The 18,786-nt window shown below is 39.4% G+C and overlaps 1 protein-coding gene across 1 annotated transcript; it reads right to left on the bottom strand.

Moving 5' to 3' along the window:
* Nucleotides 1–18,226, bottom strand: SAMM50 (SAMM50 sorting and assembly machinery component). The gene is made up of 15 exons (XM_063354780.1): nucleotides 18,080–18,226; nucleotides 15,552–15,662; nucleotides 14,049–14,150; nucleotides 13,170–13,257; nucleotides 11,999–12,105; nucleotides 9,919–10,049; nucleotides 9,605–9,692; nucleotides 8,922–9,050; nucleotides 8,161–8,232; nucleotides 6,938–7,024; nucleotides 3,875–3,945; nucleotides 3,040–3,107; nucleotides 2,076–2,222; nucleotides 1,007–1,148; nucleotides 1–210 (listed from the first exon to the last, which is right to left on the bottom strand). The coding sequence occupies exons 1-15, from the start codon at nucleotides 18,098–18,100 to the stop codon at nucleotides 165–167; spliced, it is 1,410 nt and encodes a 469-aa protein (XP_063210850.1). The 5' UTR covers nucleotides 18,101–18,226; the 3' UTR covers nucleotides 1–164.
* Nucleotides 18,227–18,786: the final 560 nt, after the last annotated feature.

Raw genomic sequence — 18,786 nt, 5'->3', positions numbered from 1 at the left:
TTTAGAACATAATTCTTTAATGTAGCTTCTTGTGGAGTCTGAGGTAAATCACTCAGATGTGTATCTGTATTTCAAGAAAAAAGTTAGACCGTATAGAGCTATGTTACAGTCTTAAATTCAATTACAGAGCACAGTTTTATATACTTATGTGAAATGATTCTGTATTATAGAAATCTGATTCCTGCTCCAAACTGAACACCATCACATATCCTGAAAAGAAACAAATAATAAATAAGTGATATATAAGGTACTGATGAAATTAAAATTGATTCTTCCTACTCCAAAATTCCCAAGGTCTTCCATCTTTGGAAAGTTAAAATTCAAATTTTAGCTGACAAAGGCTTTTTTAAATAAATGCTTTGCCAATCTGTCATCCATATGGAGTATTTGCATTTGCAAAATAAAGTCCATCGTTTTCAAATTGCTATTATTCAATCACATTTCACACGAGTGACAAGTAGAAACATAAGCCAACTCCTGTACGAAATAACAGAGCATCTCACACAGTATTCACAGGCAAGAACAGGCCCCTGAAGCTTTTCTATTATGTACTATAATATTTGCTTGGTGTAGGATAATTGGTTGCTAACAAATTAATTTGTTCTCCCTTTCTTCTTATCTATAGTTAAACTTGTTTTCATTTTTCAAGCAAAGACATTAAACTTGGTATTTATCCAATCATTTGTTTTTGGAAGGCTTAAGAAAATCCCACGAGCGATCATTTCCCCTACATAAAACCTGCCACACAGCTACTCATACATTTCAACAGCTGATCTCAAGTTCGAGGAACTTTGAAACCTGAGATACAAAGTCTAAAACCAAGAAGTCCTGTGAAACCAACATGAATATAGCAAGCTGAAAGAGGAGCACCAAGTGCTGAAAAATGTCTAAACTGGCAGAGAATAAACAAAATTAAAAGGCAGCAATTCTCTCTGCCAAAACCAGATAGAACTGCCATAACCTTTAAAACCAGTTACTATTAAAGAAATTAGTGTAAAAAACAAACCTGTCACCAGACTGTACTCCCATGGGGAAACAGTAGTTAAGTTCTAATCTAGCAATGTTGCCAAGTCGGAGCACTATTCCGGCACCGTAAGACCATCGGATATACTCTGCCAACTTCTGCAGGTGAGCCCTGGGACCATCACCTGAAAGCAAAAGAGCAGGAGAACAAGAATCAAAAGTAGACTGTCAAGGTGGTCAAAAGCTAACTGGATTTTCAGTCAGAAGACAGGCTACTTCGAGCACCTCCTGCAGATTCAAAATGTATTTACTACCCGTAACTCCCACAAATGCCAACTACCTTGGACTCAAATTACTATGATTTCAGTTGGATTGGTGCTTGATGTTCATTTCCCACCATAGGAACCTACTTGCATGAACCTGGAAATGAGTACTGAAGACTTAGAATGTCTTTAGTGGGTCTCTATTAAAGTTGATTAATCTGCTTTTCGACTGTGCGTAAAGTATCCCCCTCCCATATGGACGCCACCTTCCATCAAATGAGGTGGACATAAAATATCACTATATCTCAAAATGGATTGAAATGATATTAAAAAACCGTACTCCAATACACTGAAATATATCTTGAAAAAAGTTGGAGATGGGAGGCAAAAAAAAAAGTTGCATCAGCTACCACACCCTCATCTACACTCTAATGCCACCACTTTTTATTTAGTTCATCCCAGAAAACATTAGAATCCCACTAAAACATCATCTTCCAATCTCCCTTTAGAACAGTGTAAGACAGTAGGTGTTAATCGATTACCACACTGGTCTGCAAACATCGCCAATTCACAGATACTACTGTTACCATCCGAGCTTTCTTTTGTACAAGTTATGCTTAAGTTTTATGTGGAGAGCTTAAAAAAAAAAATACTGGCAATCTGTCAAACAGACAAGTTAATAGCAGCAGCTTTTTGACAGGCACCAAAATATACGCAGTAAACAAACTGCTTCTGAGTAAACAGACACATAACAGCTCTCCTTCTTTTTGCTTTTTTATATATATAAATATATATATATATATATACGGAGAAGCAATTTTTGTTATATGCAACTCTATTGAGTCTTACCATAGTTAAGATTGCAGAGGTTTCCAGCATTAAGGAAGAAATGTGTTCGGAAAAGGTCTCCAAACCCTCCCCGGCCTGGCCGGAAAGGGAGAGGAGTATACAGATGTAAGCCTCCGGCCCAGTAGGCTTCTCCTCCCAAGTAATCACCTATTTAGGGAAAATGTTGGAATAAAAACATTTACGGTGGAAGATATTAAGAGAAAAAGAACACATCCTTAAGTTACTTTATGTTGCACTGCTTCCTCTTTTGCAACTCCTGCCACTTGCTTCTAGCTCTCTCCAACCTCACTTCTATCAAGTAAAAAATTAGCACTTAGACAATTCTTCAAACCTTCCAAGTGAATTGCCCTTTTCTTCCATTCCCTCACTGGAACACCTGAGGCAGGCACCTACTTGTGGTTCCATCAGAGACTACCTCCTGAACACTTTTGAAATACCTGCCTTAGTTTTAAAAAATGGGAAACTGATACACCGAAACAATTGGCTTTAAAAAAATACTGAATACTGAATCCATTGCTAACAGCAAGTCAGCAGCAGAGCAAGGGATGAAGCTCAGGAAACTCCTGGCTCTCACAATGCCTTTGCTGATCACATTACCTTTCCCCTAAGCTACCTGAACATATGCTGGATCAAATAGAGATTTAATGTGACTGTTGCTATAAAACCATCTTTTGGGAACTTTTTAAGCTTAAAGGTTGCTTACTAATTAAAGGAACATACTGCAAGTCTGAACACACATCTGGTTTACAGAAGTAGCTTACGGCTTAACTAGGAACTACCCGTATTTATTCCATTGTGAACCAATACGTAATGACAGATCAAAGACATAATGCTTCTCAGAGTCAAAGTGCAGAATGAGTGCAATTATTTTTAAGCTATACAAGCTTAAGGACAGAATTTGATTTTTTGTTACAAATTACTATTTACAGTATTGTCAGAGGAGCGAGATTTAAAAGTTTCAGACCTTCACTCTGGGGTCCAATGCTGTACATACTGAATCCACGCACGCTTGTTGGTCCACCAAGGTAAAACCTAGTTAACACAGTCGAAGTTAATTTAATGCTTCACTTGAAAGGACGTATTTGAAAATATCTAGTCATACTTCTGACATTGCTTTTCAGAGTTACAGGTAACTTTGTAACAGGTTTAGTAAAGTGTATTTAAAAAAATACAATAAATTAAATCTAAATCTCAATCCTGATGCATTTGGCAAAAAGTTCAAAATTAGTTTTCCGTCACTTACAAACATCAAATCAGAAGGTTCCCCATCACTGAAAAAGAATCAGAATACTGTCTGATTCTGTCTGTTGCAGTAATTTTGATAGAAATACTACAGTTAAGATCTATCACATGTGAGGTTGACCCTTAGTATTTATTGTAAATAAATTGAAGTCTAAGTTGTTTCTGCTAGTGATCTTTAAACACAGGTGTTAGAGGGCAAAATTGCCTAAAAAGCCAACACAGTTACAATACGGCTTTACTTCTAAAAATACCTAAAAATAACAGTGTTACCTATTCCTGATACAAAATTTTGCAGGCGTTAAATACCATTTTGCAACCATAAATATTGGCAGGCAGAGATACTACATAGCAAATTATAAAGTTATACTACCCCAATATGAAAATCAAAACCAGAAGGCACAGCTTGAGTATTAACATTCAATTAAAGCTAACTAGAAACTTATTTTATTTTCCTCAGAACCAGAACTACTACTGCTTTTCTCTTCTGCTATAGGCTCTTCTTTATACATTAGCTGGGTTGACTGAAAAAAAATTAAGAAACATTTAAAAAAACTTGCCTATCAGCTATACTGGATGGCTTGTCTCCAATAGGTACTAGCATTCCACCCCAAAGCGATGCTGAAAAAACCTTTGGAGAGAAAAAGAAGTTGTTTATTAATACATATAGGGAACTATATGATCTAGGGAAGTGATCATCCCCCTGTACTCGGCACTGGTGAGGCCCCACCTCGAGTACTGCGTTCAGTTTTGGGCCCCTTGCTACAAGAGGGACATTGAGGTGTTGGAGCGTGTCCAGAGAAGGGCTACAAAGCTGGTGAGGGGTCTGGAGGACAAACCTTATGAAGAACGACTGAGGGAGCTGGGGTTGTTTAGCCTGGAGAAGAGGAGGCTGAGGGGAGACCTTATCACCCTCTACAACTACCTGAAAGGAGGTTGTAGAGAGATGGGGGCTGACCTCTTCTCCCTGGTGACAAGTGATAGGACGAGGGGAAACAGGTTCAAGTTACGTCAGGGGAGGTTTAGATTAGATATTAGGAGACATTTTTTCACTGAAAGGGTTATTAAACATTGGAATAGGCTGCCCAGGGAGGTGGTGGATTCACCATCTCTGGAGGTGTTTAAAAAAAGGGTAGATGGGGCACTTAGGGACATGGTTTAGAAGTGGCTCTTGTCAGGGTAGGCTAAAGGTTGGACTCGATGATCTTAAAGGTCCCTTCCAACCTCAACAATTCTATGATTCTATGATTCTATATTACTAAATTTCCCTAAAAACAATATCAGTAAAATTTCATCGCTCAGTAACAGGCAGAGCTCCCATTAGTCTGACAGAAAGTTACAGATGATCACAGCGTACACATGGATATCACACCATCGGTAACAGTATTTTCAGGAAACTCTTGATCGCTGCTGCCCTCTTTCTTTCATGCAGTGCTACATCTTGAAAAAGTCAATACGGCACATTTGAACCAAGTGCTGCTTTCACTGTAGCTAAAGAGAACGCTCATCCAGCTCCTATTTTCTTATGAATTTTCACGTCTTGAAATAAGACAATACTGCTGACATAAATTAGTCCTGGCAATTTTAAACCCATAGGAGGCTAAGTCCAGCAAACGGCTACCAAAAATGCACAATTATTAGCTGTCTGTAAATTAGCCTTATATGAGGACACCTTCTGCAACCAACTATATTGACATCAAATATACATACAGCATTACTGCTTACGTATACGGTAACTCTTGGGAGCCAAATCACTGTAACACATACATTTGCTTCCTGCCTGTGTACCAAGGAAAGGTACTACTGCCAGACGGTGAGCTCTATTGCCAACATCTAGCCTAAGGGCGTTGGATAATTTCTCTGATTTTACAGCACACTCCTGCTACCTTCTGCCCTGAGTGTCCCCAGATGCCTCTCCCACCGTTCTCAGACGTGAACTCATCATGCGCATTATCTGGTTACACAACACACAGCTTGTGCAATAGCCAGTTGCACGCAAGTCTACACTCACGAACATAAAATCATGCACAGCACGTGAGGAGATATGCTTCACTTCCATTCACAATGTAGGCATATCAGCAGTCATGGGAAAAAGCAGAGACCTCTTTGCGCAGCCATGAAGGCATTAAATTACTTCACAGGAGAATATGGTGTCTTTCTCAGCTGAAGGTCAGCAAATAAATGTCAGATGACTAGAAGTGCACTGATCAGGCAATGCCTTTTCTTCCACCACATGGAACGTGCAAATATAATGATGTAATAAGAAAGGAGTGTGGCCTTAAAATGTCCTTCTGTGTTGGCCTCACTGGTCTAACTCAAGAACTTCATTGCACCGAGTCGCCTAAGACTAAAAGCATGAAACAGCAGACTGACAGATCTTTACAGCATCGGTCCATTAGTATCTGCACAACAGAAGTAGCTTGGAGTTTTTTAGTTGTATTGTTGGCATAATGCTAACATTATTCCAGTCTCCTAGAGTTTCTTCATTATTCCAGTACTTCTTAAAAAGCTTTCAAGAGGCAGCAATCTTCTCAATGCTTTTCTGGTTTGTTTTGGGTTGGTTTGTTGGTTTTTTTGTTTTGTTTTGTTTTTTAATATGTTGGGATGCAAATCATTGTAACCTCTGGATTTTAAATTTTCATAATGGAAGTTGCTGTTTAATTCCCCATTCAGCTATGATACAAGAACTTACTGCACCATCTCCACGTGATAAAGAACTTCTTTCCAAATACACACAGAAACATTTCTAGTATGTAGTTGAATTCTTGTTTCACTAAGCAGAAAAACATGTATTTCCACCTAATACTAGCTTTAAAATATGCCTGATACTTGAGATCTCTCTGTTCTGGTGCGAAGCTAGAGAACATTAAGCATCAACTTGAAGCAGAGTTATCCAGTGTCATTTCCTCTGAAGGAAATATAGTTGGTATACACAAGAATGGCTCTGCCAACCAAACCAAGACTTCTCAGTGATGATCATACAGGGATTTGGTTCAAAACCGCACAGTTAGTCCAAACCAAAGTACGAATGTAGACACCACGCCATAAAATCTGGGACGTGCTCTGCCTATAGGGCGGCAGGCTGTGGGGTCTCATAAACTTGTCACACTGCCATGCATTTGTCTTACTGGAACTTAAGTTGTTCACTGTGCACAAATACAAAGAAGTTCAAAATGTTGCAGTGCAAGCTTACTGTTGTAGCGAAATCAGTCTTCCCATTCTTGCACAGTAATTTTACATAGAAGAAATAATTATATGCTATGATACCAAACTTAGTAGTCATATATTCAAAATTTACCATGACAAAAGAAAACTAAGCCAAGATTAGTCAGAATATTCATAACGAGGTGAAAGAGACGGAACAAAGGCTGTAGTAAGTTTTTGAAAAACCACTGTTAAGAAAGATCACAAAGAACAGACATGCCCAACATTTCTTCTGAAAAAAGATCAGTTCGTATCATTAACTGTCAGACAAGTCCTTCTTTCCAAACTGTCCACTTCTCAAGTGACTGTGCACGGCAGGAAAAAGAGTATTTCACTTTCAAAAAAACAAATCAAGATATCTACACCATCCATCATTCACTTCCTCAGATCAATTACTAAGACATCTTTTAAAAAATTACCGAATCCCAGAGAAGTTGCTTATTCAATTGAAATTCAAAATCCTCCTTCAGAAAGCTCACATCTCCACCTGTATAGCCAGCCAACTCCTGCAAAGACATAAGGTCACGAAAGTTAAAACGGACATTACGCGTTTCTTCCCCCAAAAAGTTCACCATGTCTGCATCAGCACAAGCAGTGTTTTCTGTACAAGAAATACAGATACACTGGTATGAAGAGACAACTGAATTATGAACCAATGAAAAAACACGCATGACGCTCAGAACAATGAGCAGCATTTTTCTCCCCCAAATATTAAACCAGGCTATTGCTTTCTAGACCATTTTGAAAATAACAGCAGAACAGAATGGAACTGGAGAATTCAGCACCTGAAATCAAACATCTTATTGAATTTACCTAGGACCTGAGAAGATTTCATATGTACTAAAGCAGGGCTGAAGAACAAGATAGCCAGCTGCATTACACCGTGCTAGTTGAAAATAACAACCAACTCTATCAGCGTTAAGAGGCAGCATCTAACAAACGATATGTTAACTGAACCCTGACCGATAACCACCCTTTTCACTCAGAAACAGAAGAGCTTGCTGCTGCTCACAGGAACAGTAGCACTTCTAGTTCCCATGGCGTTTCAAAGCAAGCTGCTTCTAAAGTGTTGCAGAAGCTAATGCTTCTGAAGTATTAGCCCACGCAGCAGAAAAGCCAGTTTTTCTAAAGGCTTGGAAAGTAACAAGAGTGAAAACCATTTTCTGTGCCAAAATGATACATGCGCATCATGAGAGAGTTAGTTATACCCAGTCTTTCATTTTTAATTCTAAGACTTACAAACTTTGTAAGCAGCATCAGAACCACAGTCTAGCAGCCTTACATTACAGTATTAGAAAACAAGGACTAATACCTACTGTAAAGTGTAAACAGTGTCAGCGATAATGTATCTCAGCTAATAAATAATTTAATGCTAATGGTGAGATAAAATGGCTGTGCTGTTTGACCAATGGCATACAAATGAAAATTTGCTACCATAAAAAGGTTTCATGATTTTAAAAGGCACCCACTGTAAAGATAAAAAGCAAATACAGTGATGACCAGCATCACTGTATCCTAGTCAATTTACGATTAATTTCTACCTTTAGACATTTTTAACATGAACATCAATAAGGTAAATTAAGACCAACTCAAACACACTTACAGATAAAAACCAATAATAGCCTTAGTGATGTAATACTACCTGATTAATTTTCAGCAAAGCACCTCGTCTTGGCAAGATCGAGGAGTTCCGGGAATCGATTACCATGGCATGCTGAAAAGAATCAAACAATTATTTTTAGGTTCTCTTATCTGTTGAATACCACAGAGTGACACTATATTTTTCTTAAAGAAATGTGCAAAAAGTGGAAAACAAGCACAACTCCACCTAAGGCTAGTGTAGCTTCATGGATTTGGGAACAATATACCTACAGACTAACTTAGTCTTGAATTTAGAGGCCATGTGAAATACACACATTCATATCTCTTGGCCACGGTATACAACACAAATACAGCTGCAACAACGCCCCAGTGTAAGTCACCAATTTTGCGACGTTAAACTGCAATTCCTACTCCTACAACTTGTAAGCTACAAGTTAAAGACAAGAAGTGATCAAAAACTGCTATAGGAAATAATATTTAGGAAGGGCACAGCAACTGTAGGATGAGGAAATTTATCGATCCTGTCTCCTACCAAACCAGACAATTCTGCAAAGAAAGATGGCAGATGACACGGAGGGAAGCCCTGCAAAAAGAACAAGCCAGCTTACACGATGGTCAACTATGAAAGTGTGTTTTCTCTTTGGACTTCCTGGATGTCTCTGCGAATGACCAAATGCAGCAAAAGACGTTGGAAGTAAAACACACTACCTGATAAGACATAAAAGCTCCTTTGGTATCATTCATACGCATTAGATTACTCAAAATAAAGTGTTTTAAAAAATTATCAGGAAAAAGCCTTACAGAGAGAGAAGATTTAAGAGAGTGTCCACTTTCTTCTCGAACAGAAAAGGATGCTGTTCTAGCAAGGCAGCCAAGCTCTCTCCACACACCCTCCCACTTCAGCGTGTGATTGGTCTTCCAGACTGGAAACTACAAATAAAGAATTGCATAAGACATTTTTTTTTTTGCTACAAAATTTAAATAAACATTTCCCTGAAAAATGTTTCTCTCTAAAGTTTATTTATACGTGAGTTTGTGCTTTTTGTTTCCAAACTTCTTGGATCAGAGAGAAATTCTTTTTCATTTCAGAGTAATGCTAATTCTGCTCCAGGCAAGAGAGTTTCTCCAAGTAGGTGCACATTACTTAATCCATCCCAAATGAAAAATATCTTGAATTGGGCTGATATAGCGAGCTAGGCAACCAAATGCCTCTCTGAAATGATACTTCAAACATTAAAAATTTGGGGAAAAACACACTGGTATTTTTGTATGGACAAAATAAGATTGAATTGTAAGGAAAAGACTAAGACGTATTAACTCTATAATTTTAAAACTGTTGAAGTCTTTCAAAAAATGACAAGTTAGCCCTGTGCACAAGTGTTTCAATCATTAAAAACGTAGAACAAATATTCGCAAAAGCCAGCTGTGACCTGAATTAAATGTAGATGAAGCATGTGTTCTACAAAAGCTTGTGCTACACTTACATTAAATTCTGTTGATATTCCTCTATCAGTTTCACGAAGAGAGCTCCAAGGGAACTGTCCAGTTACTTTATACAGGTTAACTGAAAAACTGAAACACATTACTGGTAGGTTTGAAAGTGAAACTATTTAAGCAGGTGGAGTTTTAACTTATCACAAAAACTTAAGAAACCAGCTCCACTACATGATTAACAGACCCTCAGCAAAGGAATAAATTTAATTATTGCTCAGTGAAAGATCTTACTAATGGCTTTTTACTCCTTCAATAAAAAAAAAAAAAACAACAAAAAACAAGTACTCAAAAATGCATCCCCTACTTTCTTTCAAAGTTTCCAGGCTGTGGTTTGAAGAATGACAGGCCATATGAAGTTTCCTTTGTTCCATAGGAGAACTGGAAGGTTACCTTTTCTGCACGTCCAAAGAGATTTGGGAACTTGAGCCCAAGTACCTATGGAAAATAAAACCCAAACATTTCATATAGTTTGCCATCTTACACCTTAATCATACGCTAAAAACAAGCACATCTACCCTAAGAATGAGAAATGAAGGTATTAATGAAAGTTCTAACTGAATGTGTTTTTCTCGTAAGTTAAGTTTCTCTTTGCTGTGGCAGCAAAAGCCATCACAATAGCACAAGTTATAGTTAATCATCCAACTTCTACTGCTGTCCGGTAGCCGCTGACTTAAATCGGCATTCTCACTGTATTATTAGTACTGTTATTATTTCAAGCAAAATCTCCCTCAAAATCTGGGAGAAGCAAGTCTTTGACATAATAAGCAAATGCTCTGCAATTGCATATTTTCCAGCCAGGTAGGGCTGATCGGAACCACAGCAATAAGCTGGTAGAAAATTATCAATACAGAGCCACTCCCTTGTATTTTTGTTTTGAGGAAAAGACACTTTTGCAGTCAGTTCTTATGGGAGTACAATGTACCATACCATTCTCCAGAAACAACAGTTAAACACTTTTGCCTGTTCTGACAAATTCTTTGTATCCCTTTGGCAGTTCTCGGCCCTTTGGCAGAAAGGATGGAGCAGGTTTCCTCCAAGCACAGACACTACCAGGACTGTTCTATTGTTTTGTGTTCTATTTTAAAAGAATGTAAAAAAGATACCAAATCCTGATTGCCTTTGCCTAACAGCTTTTGGAAGCACATCAGTCACCTGAACTTTGTGATGTTGGCTAATATGCAATTATCCAACTAACCAGAAACCGCTAATCCAAAGGGTTATTAGTAGGAAATATTACATCTATAGGCTTCAGATGAATTTAAAGGATTAGAATAAATGTCACAACTGTTTAACTCTTAAGGAACCATAATCTCTGCTGCCAAGACCAACGTCTAAAAGTCATGCTTTCATATCACTCAAATGTCTTACTTCTCTGTAACAAACTAAAATCAACTAGAAGGGGAAGCTGAGTACAAAAAGAGAAACCAAAGAAGCTTTCAGAGTGTTTTCAAATGCACTAGAACCAACAAGTAGGATTCCCCCCTCGTTTCATTCAGGCCGCAACACCCTGGACATGGCTCTCAGCAGCCAGGCTGCATAACCAGCTCTCAACTCGCCGAGTTCCCATTCTCCCTGCACTCACACGACACCATCACCTGAGTCATGCAGTATCTTATCCAGGTTAAAAATACCCCTAAGAAGAAAAGGATGAGTCCCTTGATCTGGCTTATCTACCAGCCCCAGGCACAGCTGCACCGCGCACATGAGAAGGCAGAATGGGTGCAGGAATGAGCACCTGAAAGCACGATCTACTTACACCAGCCTTTCCATTAAAAGAACGTTAACAGAACAACAGTATGGCTGTTACTTTCTGTGTCAGTCAGTAAATATTTTTCACACAACATTTTAATCTGATGCATCCTTAATTGAATCGAATGGAAACAAGTTCCACAGTTGATATAGTTCTGGAAACCCTAGCACTTCACAGCCCAGAATAACTGGTACTGGGCTAAAATAGTGAAAACGAAGAGCAATTTCTAAGTTAAACATAAAGCATTTTGAATTAGAAGAAAAACACTTAAAGCAAATCTCATAGAAACTAAATTCCGAAGTACAACTAATCTCTCCAGTACATAAACAGTCTTAAAAATTATCAAGAAACAAAATTTAAGTCATTTTAAGAATTAAAAAATTAACATACCGAGTTGGAAGCTACAGCATTCTTCCCTAGCTCAAAATAGGCTTTTGCTGAATGAAAGCCTGACTAATACAAAGACTATTTAGAGACAAAGGTCTGGCAAAGCCTTAGTAAAGCTGGATCAAGAAAACAATTCGGCTTGGATTAAGTCCTCACTTATTTAATCACCAAATTACTTGCTACGTTTGAAACGTGAAAGTAAGAGGAATATCAAAAGGAGTTAATAATTATTTGAAATAATCCATACCATACTGCCTTCATTGTTGCCAACCATTGTGTTATAGCTTCCAGTTAGTCTTCTCAATTCTGTCACCTCAAAGGTTACATCTAAACCGTTTGGAAGGGCATCATCTCCTACACAAACAAACAAACATATGTTATCTCTAGAGAGCTTCTTAAAAAAAACGCAGACAGAAGGTCACTTGAAATATTTGAAAACTGTTCAAATTAAATGATAGTAAAAGTCTACATTACAAAGAAAAAATGGCTTGAGAAAAAGAAGTCGTGTGGGTACAAATGCAGAATTTGGTTCAATCAAAGCATGACTGGCTCTAATCATCAACACGGTAGTTTAATTATGAACTAGTGACCCACCAATGAAAAAGATGTACGCAAATTCTGACATTAGAACAAAGAGAAACTAAAGTGATCCAGACGTGCAAGAAGAACACCGTCACTAGGGCAGAGCTCCCAGTACTCTGCGGGTAAGTGCTGAACAACAGAAACCACCCAGTTGTCTCAGGGCTCTGGCTTCAGCAGCCGTCAGGGGCACCTAATTCTGCTTGAAGCAACTGGGGCAGCATCCCATCACCCACAGCCTTTGGGACTGCACTGTGTTTCCTTCTCAATAACACAACATTCCTCTGCTGAAGAGAACAGCAATGAGCTTGAAAAGCAACCACAAGCCCGGGAATGCCAACGGAGCCTTCCTGTGAAACCTGCATACATTCAGCGGTCCCATATATACTATAAGCCAATTTTTTAATCGCAAGCACTGATACAATTACTAGTATTTCCTTAAGCAGCAACAATGTGTTGATATAATGTCAGTTATGTGATGTGTAATACATGGAATACAGGACACATTTTCAAGCTTTTCCTCAAGTGTTCCTCTGAGACTTTGGATTAAGGGAAGCATACTGTATTTATTTTAGTGCTGGAAATTCACTCATTATTGCATGCAAACAAGTAATATTTATATACACAGACACGTGCAAATAGATCTTTTTCATAAGGATAATGGATGTAGACACATACATTCATACATATAGCACATCTACATGTACATCTAAAATATATAAAGGTATATGAGAAAGTAAGTTGTATACACAAAAATGTCCAACCTATTACACAGGGTATGCACGTGTCTATATGTGTATGAGAAAAAAGGTAAGGCAATGCAATGAGGCAATACTTACCTTGACATGTATCAATCAGAACCTCTACCTGTCTAAAGATACCTAGACGAAGCAACCTTTCACGAGCTTCATGTGATTTTCTCATCACCTACAGGACAAGATAAGTAGCTCAGTCTTTTGGGTTACCAAAAAATAACCAGGATAAAATAGTTGAAATGCAGCTAAATCATATAATATTCACAGATTTTGTATACAAAGACACACATATCCGCCTTCAAAACAGATCACAACCACTTTAATGCTTGAACCTGTAAAGATATAAATTAAACTCAGAGCATCTGGCTCAATTCCTACCTTTCGTTAGCGTGCATCCTAATTGTTACAATACTTAAAGCTATTATTCAAATAGGTTTCAGTACTTAAAACTTATACACCTATTTGCAGGACCTATCCTTTTGCCAAAAATCAAAGCACCCTCATCTGTTTAAATTTACTCCAATTTACAGGTTACATTGCCAGCCGTACACCAGAAGGAATCAGCATCTAAAAGGGCAAGGACATACAGCCTAACTCGCACTTTGATCCACTGTGGAGAGTGGCACCCGTTATCTGTGGGGAGATCCAATAATTTATCTTAAGCAAATTAACTGGAAGCGTCACCTACACAGTTAGCAATTCTCAATGGGAAGAGTGAAGCTGAAAAATATCTGAGATAATTGTTTGCCATCTCACAACATCTTTCAGCTGAGTACTTCAGAAAATACAGTGTCTGCCAGTATTTCATATTAAAGTTTGGCTCCCATATCACAAGATCAGAATCATCACAAAATCTGACAGAGCTGCCCCATGTCTGAAGGGAGGAGCCCAAAGCAAGAAAAAGAGAGAAAATCGTACCCTGAATTTTTAAACAGTAGGTCTGATATTCAGTACAGTACTTACATCAATGAGATTTTTAGCCTTGAAAACATCAGATATTTCATACATGATAATGTCATCTTTGGTCCTTCCAAGTCCATCGAAGTGTACGTGCTGAACCACCACCTAAACAGAACAGATGTTTAAACACAAATGCTGAATTTACATCTAATAATGAATAGCAAAATCACCAATGCAGAAAGGAATATTGTTGTCCAAGTGAAAAACCCTGAAGGTTCCTAGGCTAGTTACTGCTAACCTACATTATGAGAAATCAGTGCTATCTACAATTCTGGAAAGTTGTTCCCTTAACATGAAAATTAAAGAAAAAAAAAGAACTCTAATACCAAAGCTAATACTGGTTGTAGCAGAAGAGACAGTAACGGGCTGTAGCTGCTGAGATTTTAGTCCTAAGTGTTGTATGGACAAATAAGTCACTGCAGAAATCACACTGAGATATTAAGACATGTAAGACAAAACATGTAGTTAGTCATAATTAGCTATTTTTTGTATCAGCTACACGTACACAAGGAGTTAGAAGAAAAAGCAAACAAACCTACAAGCCATAAATATTTAAACTCTTAACTATCAAAATCATTACTGCTATGGGAGCATTGTGGTTTAAAACACATATTAAAATCACTGGCATTGTGGGGTTTTATATTTTCTTAAAATCATTCACCTGAGAGAACTTGACCTCAAAAATCACAACATGCTCCAGGTTAGCCAGTACAAATGGACTACAGTGATTGCATTTCCCCTATTTTTCCAACCTTTTCAGTGTATTGTAATTTTAGGGGTAAGTGTAAAAAAAAAAAAAAAAATAATCTGCAAATGCTTCATGTATTCACGTATAGTAAAATAGCAGAATATGAGCAACCTAGCATTAACGCAAATTGCTTTAAAAAACCCTACCAGAATACATATATCATGAACTAAACAAAAAGCAAATGTTATTACCAAGCTTCTAGTGAGGATGACTCTGAATACCATAAGGGAAAGGAAAATTTTAATAAAAATTAAATAATGCATGATATCTACCCCCCTAGCATGGCTAAAGACATTGTGGGCCAAGACAGACATGCTCTTACATGTGAAATATTAAAAAAAAAAAAAGAGAAAAAAAAAGTTACCATCTTCTGCTGAAGTTAGTATTTCCTGTAGTAACATAATTCATGTGGTGACAGTTTACCTAACCTGGCTAATACTGCACTCTAGCAGATTAAGGACAGTTGCTTGGTTTGCTCCTAAGCAGTGTTGGAAAAATAGCAATTTCTTATTAGAGAGAGGGGAAAGTAGCATCTGGGAACAGGTCTATTTAGTTCAAAGCTGAATTTTAGCAACAACTCCTGCAGTAAGGAAAAAAAGAACAGGAACTAGACAACATCAAATAAAATTTACAGTACTCAATTTCACTCTTTCACATCTCAAACCATAGTTTAGAATGTTCCCTTAGGAAAAACAAGCAAGCAAGCAAGGGTGCCAAGACATTTCTCTTAAAAATCAGGATGTTGTTCAGGTACTTACATCTTTGTTTTCAAGAATTTCCTGCTTGGCCTCAGGTTCAACTTCAACCAGTTCCGCTTCCTCTCCCAGGGCACCAAAGTCTGGCCCACCCATTGGAAGAGGCTCCAAACTCTGAAAGCATAAAACTGCAGGTAATACGGTGTGCAATTTGTGATTTATGCCTTTTGCAAAGGAAAAAGGTGTATAGTTCTTGACACTGTGCTCATCAGATGATAAGGGGAAAAAAGCAAAAGAGAAGAGTTAAAATGGGGGAGAATTACCAGCACATTTGTTCACACCTGCTTGCTGAAATTTTTAATCAAAGCTAAATAGCTTCCATGTTGAATGATTTCTCAAAAACACTCTGCACTCTTCCAAAACCAACCCTATTTTTAAGGCATGCTTCCTGTGTTAAAGATGAATTCTACCTTCTTAAAAAAAAAAAAAAAAAAAAAACAAAACTAAAAAATCAGGGTGTCACTACTTAGTTTGGGTTTTTGGGAGGGAGAAGAGGGTGAATGTTGAACAATGGGGAAAAAAAGGGTGTTTTCAGTATGTTACTTTCCTCTGCATATATTTATATGCTTTTATATTTTAATATTTCTTTTAGAAGTATCCTTCCAAGTAATGCTTAAGAACCTCAGGCGCTATCCATCAGAGGTGAACATTTTAAGCAAAATGGTTTCCAGCACAGCATGGCTTTATTTACTATACCTCAAAGAGTCCTTAAATAAGACCTATCAGAAGATAATGGATTCAAGCACGAGTGAATAGAGGGTTACCTGCAAAAGCAGAGGTCAGGACTGGATAACTCAGTAAATCTACTTTTAGTCTTAAGTCACTAATATAGTACTTGCTGCATTATTTAAGGATAGCTGTTTTGCTGGAATAGTAAATTGCTGTTACGTATCAGAATCAAGTTAAATGAAGACAGAATCCTCTCTCACTCCCAATAATTTTCAGGCAAACATGAAGCACTCTCTATCCACACAATATTGTGTATCACTTTATGCTGCAGATGGATATAAAACTAAGAATATGAGAAAAACATTTGAAATAGAAATTAAATTGGTCATGGTAATTAGATACTCTGGAGCCTTAACGGTCCCCTGCAGCAATATATTCCTCAGTCTAATTAAACACTATGTAGAAGTCTGCTGGTTTGCAGCAGGCTCACAGGAAAGAGGTTTTCTACCTGGGATCTTGAGGAACCATCCAGACCATTCTTAGCCCCCCAAATAGATCAGTCACTCAATAATCATGCCTGTTATCTACATCAGTTTTAAACACTCCTATGCAGGCTTCCCATGGTCGTTTTAAGGGGAAAGCAGTTTAAGCCGAATTCACAAGGTATTTCACCAAATGGACTTGAGATTTGCATCATGATTGACTTGCCTCACAGTCAGCGGCACCACTGACCTTTTTGACATTATGCTCTGATATTCTTATAGCCCGACTTTGTCATAACCCGTCTCACATGACTCCTACACCTTTCCATAAAGGAGGATACTCAGGAGTGGGCTGTTTATCTAAAATTATGCTGAGATATGCTTCTCTAATGAAGAATTGAGGCACAGAGCATTCAATGCCTTCCTAAAGTATGTCAGAACCTATGTATCCTTACTCTTTGAAATTATTTTCTGATGTTTAAGACGCACTTTTTCGGTTGACACTATAACCATTTTTTCTTCTCATACAATCATATTATGGTTTGGGTTGGAAAAGAGCTTAAAAGATCATCTATTTCCAACCCCCCTGCCATGGGCAGGGACACCTCCCACTAGACCAGGCTGCTCAAAGCCCCATCCAGCCTGGCCTTGAACACTTCCAGGGATGGGGCATCCAGGGCTTCTCTGGGCAGCCTGTTCCAGTGTCTCACCACCCCCACAGTAAAGAATTTCTTCCTAATTTCTAATCCAAAACTCTCCTGTTTCAGTTTGAAACTGTTACCCCTCGTCCTATTGCTACACTCCCTGGTAAACAGCCCCTCTCAAGATTTCTCATAGGCCCCCTTCAGGTACTGGAAGGCTGCTATAGGGTCTCCCTGGAGCCTTCTCTTCTCCAGGCTGAACAACCCCAGCTCTCTCAGCCTGTCCTCACAGCAGAGGTGCTCCAGCCCTCTGATCATCTTCGTGGCCCTTCGTTGTTCTTTGTTTATTTTGCTGGTTGTCCCACCACAACAAACACTTCTATCTTTACCTTTCTTCTTTAAACAACGGCGTTTAGATTCCCAGATTCACCTTACTCCTCCCCGCCCACTCGCCCGCCATCAGCCGGGCCTCGCACACGCTCCTGACAGGACGGCGATTACCGGCCCGGAGCCCCGCGGTGCTACCGCCTGGGCCTGCCCGGAGCCTCTCGGCCCGATCCCGGGCAGCCGCGCTGCGCCCGGCGGAGGAGCGCGGCCGGCGCTGGCCCTCGCCCCGGGCCTGGCCCGAAGGTCGCCCACGGCGACCTTCGGGCCAGGCCCGGGGCGAGGGCCAGCGCCGGCCGCGTTCTTCCGCCCTCCGTCAAGGCCCGTCTCCGCTACCCCGCGACGCGGCGCTTACCCGGGCGTGCACGGTGCCCATAGCGGCAGAGGGGCGACGGGGCCACGGCAGTCTGAGGGGCCGCTGGCTCTCAAGGCCGCGGCACGGGGGCGGCCATGACAGGCAGCCCCGCCCTGGCCCCCATTGGCCGGAGGAGCGGGAAGAGGCGGGGCCAAGCGCTGCGCTTCCGGCCGGGACGGCGCGCGTGCGCGGCAGGGAACAAGGGCAACTTTTGGGGGGAAAACGGTCGTTTTCGCAGGTGTTACTTTACAGCTGGACACTGCTGCCTACTGGAGGTGAGCCACCAAAACGTAACGCCCCCTCCATCTCAGCGCGACAGGCAACATCAAGGACTGAAGTGACGTTGCAGCACGTAGAAGTGGCAACAGCGCGCTGGTAACGTCACTGTGACGTCAGACCGGTCATCTTAAATTGACGGCTTGGCTGCACCGTGCTGCCCTAGAGTTTTAACTAAGGAAGGAGGCAATGTTTGTTTTCACCCTCCAGACCCAGATAACAACTTTCTCTGATTTTTGATGCGTTTCTGTTTAAATAGAAGAAGTTACTTGTAAATTTAAGAGATTGCAAAGAAAGTAGGTTTTAAAATTAAGATGACTCACGTGAACAAGCATCTCTCAAAGTTAGGTTACTTCTCTTACATTACGACTCTTAAAAAAAGCCACCTTGCAACCATTAAGTATTTCAGACGTTCAATGAAATGAACGCTT

This window comes from Chroicocephalus ridibundus, chromosome 1 (genome assembly GCF_963924245.1).
Source record: "Chroicocephalus ridibundus chromosome 1, bChrRid1.1, whole genome shotgun sequence".
NCBI lineage: Eukaryota > Metazoa > Chordata > Aves > Charadriiformes > Laridae > Chroicocephalus > Chroicocephalus ridibundus.
The sequence above is the reverse complement of the archived record's forward strand: the minus strand, read 5'-3'. Positions and strand labels throughout refer to the sequence as shown.

Coding starts and splice junctions, on each gene's coding strand:
- SAMM50 (XM_063354780.1), bottom strand. CDS start 18,100: ATGGGCACCGTGCACGCCCGG. Junction 9,693..9,918: donor CCTGGAAACTTTGAAAGAAA/GTAGGGGATGCA, acceptor AATGTGTTTCAG/TTTTTCAGTTAACCTGTATA. Junction 1,149..2,075: donor CCTCTGCAATCTTAACTATG/GTAAGACTCAAT, acceptor TTTTGCTTTCAG/GTGATGGTCCCAGGGCTCAC.